The sequence below is a fragment of the Bison bison genome, unplaced genomic scaffold, assembly GCF_000754665.1.
Source record: "Bison bison bison isolate TAMUID 2011002044 unplaced genomic scaffold, Bison_UMD1.0 scf7180017864531, whole genome shotgun sequence".
NCBI classification, from domain to species: domain Eukaryota; kingdom Metazoa; phylum Chordata; class Mammalia; order Artiodactyla; family Bovidae; genus Bison; species Bison bison.
Genome location: NW_011495081.1, coordinates 1,344,076 through 1,349,977, shown reverse-complemented (window position 1 = coordinate 1,349,977; position 5,902 = coordinate 1,344,076). Strand labels below are relative to the sequence as shown.

The 5,902-nt window shown below is 43.5% G+C and overlaps 1 protein-coding gene across 1 annotated transcript in view; it reads right to left on the bottom strand.

Moving 5' to 3' along the window:
- Positions 1-263, bottom strand: part of FIBIN (fin bud initiation factor homolog (zebrafish)) — a 1,737-nt gene extending 1,474 nt beyond the window's left edge. The window contains exon 1 of the mRNA XM_010831782.1: positions 12-263. Coding sequence (XP_010830084.1) covers positions 12-246 — 235 coding nt within the window. The 5' untranslated portion in view covers positions 247-263. The remainder of the gene's footprint in view (positions 1-11) is intronic.
- Positions 264-5,902: the final 5,639 nt, after the last annotated feature.

Sequence of the window (5,902 nt, the reverse complement as noted above, 5' to 3'; positions counted from 1 at the left end):
CTCCCGCAGGGTGAGGCTTAGCAGAGTGCTGGCCGAGCTCCCCTCCCCCTGGGAGCAGCGCCGGTGGTCACTCACCCTGAAGAGCAGCTGGCACTTCTCGGGGTCGTCGTTCTCCTCGTAGTCCCCGTCCGGCACAAAGTAGTGGTGCAGGGTCCCATTGGACATCTCTGGGTAGAGAGGACCGTCGAAATAGCCCTGACACAGGTGGCAGAGAAAACCCATCCAGAGAAACTTCAGGAACACCATCCTGGATATTCAGGATGACCGGGGACCCCTGGAGAAGACTTTTCGCCCAGACGCAAGGAAGGGGAGGGGGTTCCCCTGGGAGTCAGTGCCTCCCTGCAACGGCGTCAGCCTCAGTCCCAGTCGCCTTGCTGCACCCTGACCCCCCCTCCCCAGCTGGCTTCATGTGGCTGCGCAGCAGAGCCTGGGTAGCCCACCCCGCAGCCAGCAGCCCAGGATGCACCCTCGCTCTGAGCTCCTGCGCTCGCTCTGGTGGTTGGAACTCAGCCGGCTGTTTCCTGGCAGGATGCCGGCACGATGGGGAACCCCTCCTCCAGGGTTCTGGCTGGATGCTGGCTGGCTCCGTTGCCCCACTCTGGCTCTCCGAGGTCCCTCTTGCTCCTTGGGAAATGGAGCCTGTAGCTGGAGAGAAAGGCTCTTGCCCTCTGATACGATTTCTACTCCTGGACTGGGTGGGAATGCGGAGATTTTCCTTTGGCTAATGATATCCTGAGGATCTTTCTGCTCTCAAATTACAGCTGGTTTCGTCACTTGGAAGCCAGGGAACAAGTTTGGAAAGAAACCTCTCACCAGGTCTCTGCTATTAAAGGTACAGGGTCTCTTTTTGAGGATTGGCAGGGAGACCCTGGAAAACAGAATTTAAACTGAAGGAACAAATGGGAAGAGGATTAGCTGAATTCCCATAACAGAAAGGCTGTTTAACTATTAACTATTGGGAGGAAGGGTAATTACCCTGGAGAAATGCCCCATCACAATTTTAAATAAGTGTCAGTTAGATTGGATTCTGTGAGTATGTCCTATTTTTATCACTAAAAAGTTTATGACTTTGAAGACAAATTTGCAATGTATGAAAGGCAGTTTTGTTTGGAAATGGTTAATTAAAATGTGCAATAACAATACTTTGGAAGAAACAAGAATATACAAAACTGATTAATGTGTTGTTGCTAGTATGTATAGGAACAAAAGCTGAGAAATGGACTTTTGCCAGTTTAGCAAGTCAGTGGACAACTGAAATAATTGTTTAATTTCATGAAAGCCCATCCTTACTAAGCTCCTTCCTTGCATCTTTAACCTAACACCTTTACAGCTATTGCCTCTTTTGGGACATTTAAAATTTTTTTTGAAAAATAGGGGATTGGTACTGTTATCCTCATTTTCTGTATGGAGAATCCAAGGGATAGAAGATTAAACAAATTATTTATTGTCACAAAGATTACAGTTGAACCAGGCAGCACTCAGTAAGTCACTGGGTCTTTTAATTTAAGGGGGGAAAAAAAGTGTTTGTTTCACCCAGCCATCTTAGTTTTTGATTTATGAATTGCTTAGCAAATTGCTATCCTTAAGGATATCCTTAAGCAAATTGCTATCTCATTTGTTCATCACACATTTATTGAACATTTGTCATATGCCAGAATCTATTTTAGGTACTATAGAAAGAGCAGTGAGCAAAAATAAAGAGAAATCCTTGCCTTCCTGGAGCCCTACATTCTGGAACACAGAAAGAAAATTAACATAAATAAATAAGATTGTATGTTGAATAGAGTTGTGAAGGAAAAGACAGGGAAAGAGTAGGAAGACAGGCAGCATCCCTGTTTCTATGGTTATGTCCTCTTTCTGCCTTGGAATGTAACTGAAACACTCATGTGATTTGCCTGTGTTTATACTTATGTTCCTCTCAAAGTCATAACGCACTGGTATCAGTACCACAAAGTCCTTCCTGCTATCACGTTCAATGACCTAAACCACCCTGGCTACACAATGAGAAGTCTGGTTAAGTAACTGGATATTTATCCATGTGATGTCATATGCATAGATTATGAGGAGCATATTGACCACACATTTTAATTTTTATCCAGATATCTGGCATCATGAAAACAGAGACCAAATGAGTTTCCTCAGTGTTTATGCTAACTAAAGACTATGACTTATTTTCATTGTGTTTCAGCAGAAAACACCAACCGTCTCCAGTTGAGAGACTGGACTCTTGGACCCAAGAGCCATATTGCTTAATTTCGTTTCCCTTGGCACATTGACAAATGACAGCAGATGGATTCAAATGGATTCTTGGCTTGGCCAAGAAAAGGAAGAGGAATTTACTCTGATTCACTTCACTTCTTGCACAATCTCTTCTCTGACTTACTAACCACTTAAACTAAATAAACCTATTTTAAGCACTTACTGTACTTGTCCCCTACTATGTGCAGGGCACAGAGTTAGCTACAGATACACGGGTCTGCAATAAAAAGTTCACACATATATACACACAAAGTGTTTGTTTTTTCCTGCAGTTTCCTCATTTAAAAGACAAACCCCATGTCACAAATTTGGAAGGAATGAATCTTTTTCGTGCAAGTAGCTCAAAGTCCAATTTAATCGGACTAAAGGCAAAAGGAATTCCTTGACTTATTGAAGGTTTAAGCTTCAGTTCAGTTCAGTTCAGTCGCTCAGTTGTGTCTGACTCTTGTGACCCCAGGGACCACAGCACACCAGGCATTCCTGTCCATCACCAACTCCCTCAATTTACTCAAACTCATGTCCATTCTGTCGGTGATGCCATCCAACCATCTCATCTTCTGTCATCCCCTTCTCCTCCTGCTTTCAGTCTTTCCCAGCATCAGGGTCTTTTCAAATGAGTCAGCTCTTCACATCAGGTGGCCAAATTATTGGAGTTTTATCTTCAACATCAGTCCTTCCAATGAACACTCAGGATTGATCTCCTTTAGGATGGACTGGTTGGATCTCCTTGCAGTCCAAGAGACTCTCAAGATCTTCTCCAACACCACAGTTCAAAAGCATCATTTCTTCGCCCTCAGCTTTCTTTATAGTCCAACTGTCATATCCATACATGACTGCTGGAAAAACCATAGCCTTGACTAGATGGACCTTTGCTGGCAAAGTAATGTCTCTGCTTTTTAATATGCTATCTATGTTGGTCATAATTTTCCTTCCAAGGAGTTAGCGTCTTTTAATTTCATGGCTGCAATCACCATCTGCAGTGATTTTGGAGCCCAGAAAAATGAGGTCTGTCACTGTTTCCACTGTTTCCCTGTTGAGGTCCTTTAATGGACCAGAACATGGTGGTCCAGAGTTGACCAATAAGAAAATAAAGGAGAGAGAAAGAGGCTGATATTCCTTGTTTTACATCAGTTCAGTTCAGTCGCTCAGTCATGTCTGACTCTTGCGACCCCATGAATTGCAGCACGCCAGGCCTCCCTGTCCATCACCAACTCCCGGAGTTCACCCAGACTCACGGCCATCGAGTCAGTGATACCATCCAGCCATCTCATCCTCTGTCATCCCCTTATCCTCCCATCCCCAATCCCTCCCAGCATCAGAGTCTTTTCTAATGAGTCAACTCTTTGCAGGAGGTGGCCAAAGTACTGGAGTTTCAGCTTTAGCGTCATTCCTTCCAAAGAAATCCCAGGGCTGATCGCCTTCAGAATTGACTGGTTGGACCTCCTTGCAGTACAAAGGACTCTCAAGAGTCTTCTCCAACACCACAGTTCAAAAGCATCAATTCTTCGGCGCTCAGCCTTCTTCACAGTCCAACTCTCACATCCATACATGACCACTGGAAAAACCGTAGCCTTGACTAGACGGACCTTTGTTGGCAAAGTAATGTCTCTGTTTTTGAATATGCTATCTATGTTGGTCATAATTTTCCTTCCAAGGAGTTAGCGTCTTTTAATTTCAAGGCTGCAGTCACCATCTGCAGTGATTTTGGAGCCCAAAAAATAAAGTCTGACACTGTTTCCACTGTTTCCCCATCTATTTCCCATGAAGTGATGGGACCGGATGCCATGATCTTCGTTTTCTGAATGTTGAGCTTTGGGGTCGCTAGGAGTCAGACACGACTGAGCGACTACAGTTTCACTTTTCACTTTCATGCATTGGAGAGGGAAATGGCAACCCACTCCAGTGTTCTTGCCTGGAGAATCCCAGGGATGGGGGAGCCTGGTTGGCTGCTGTCTTTGGGGTTGCACAGAGTCAGACACGACTGAAGTAACTTAGCAGCAGCAAGACAACTTTTTCACTCTCCATATTCACCTTCATCAAGAGGCTTTTTAGTTCCTCTTCACTTTCTGCCATAAGGATGGTGTCATCTGCATATCTGAGGTTATTGATATTTCTCCCAGCAATCTCGATTCCAGCTTGTGTTTCTTCCAGTCCAGTGTTTCTCATGATGTACTCTGCATAGAAGTTAAATAAGCAGGGTGACAATATACAGCCTTGATGTACTCCTTTTCCTATTTGGAACCAGTCTGTTGTTCCATGTCCAGTTCTAACTGTTGCTTCCTGACCTGCATACAGATTTCTCAAAAGGCAGGTCAGGTCTCATATTCCCATCTCTTTCAGAATTTTCCACAGTTTATTGTGATCCACACAGTAAAAGGCTTTAGCATAGTCAATAAAGCAGAAATAGATGTTTTTCTGGAACTCTCTTGTTTTTTCCATGATCCAGCAGGTGTTGGCAATTTGATCTCTGGTTCCTCTGCCTTTTCTAAAACCAGCTTGAACATCAGGAAGTTCACAGTTCACATATTGCTGAAGCCTGGCCTGGAGAATTTTGAGCATTACTTTACTAGCGTGTGAGATGAATGCAATTATGCGGTAGTTTGAGCATTCTTTGGCATTGCCTCTCTTTGGGATTGGAATGAAAACTGACCTTTTCCAGTCCTGTGGCCACTGCTGAGTTTTCCAAATTTGCTGGCATATTGAGTGCAACACTTTCACAGCATCTTCTTTCAGGATTTGAAATAGCTCAACTGGAATTCCATCACCTCCACTAGCTTTGTTCGTAGTGATGCTTTCTAAGGCCCACTTGACTTCACATTCCAGGATGTCTGGCTCTAGGTGAGTGATCACACCATCGTGATTATCTGGGTCATGAAGGTCTTTTTTGTACAGTTCTTCTGTGTATTCTTGCCATCTCTTCTTAATATCTTCTGCTTCTTTTAGGTCCATACCATTTCTGTCCTTTATTGAGCCCATCTTTGCATGAAATGTTCCCTTGAAATCTCTAATTTTCCTGAAGAGATCTCTAGTCTTTCCCATTCTGTTGTTTTCCTCTATTTCTTTGTATTGGTCACTGAGGAAGGCTTTCTTTTTTCTCCTTGCTATTCTTTGGAACTCTGCATTCAGATGCTTATATCTTTCCTTTTCTCCTTTGCTTTTCACTTCCCTTCTTTTCACAGCTGTTTGTAAGGCCTCCCCAGACAGCCATTTTGCTTTTTTGCATTTCTTTTCCATGGGGATGGTCTTGATCCCTGTCTTGTACAATGTCATGAACCTCATTCCATAGTTCATCAGGCATTCTATCTATCAGATCTAGTCCCTTAAATCTATTTCTCACTTCCACTGTATAATCATAAGGGATTCAATTTAGGTCATACAGAATGGTCCAGTGGCTTTCCCTACTTTCTTCAATTTAAGTCTGAATTTGGCAATAAGGAGTTCATGGTCTGAGCCACAGTCAGCTCCTGATCTTGTTTTTGCTGACTGTATAGAGCTTCTCCATCTTTGGCTGCAAAGAATATAATCAATCTGATTTTGGTGTTGACCATCTGGTGATGTCCATGTGTAGAGTCTTCTCTTGTGTTGTTGGAAGAGGGTGTTTGTTATGACCAGTGCATTTTCTTGGCAAAACTCTATTAAATAG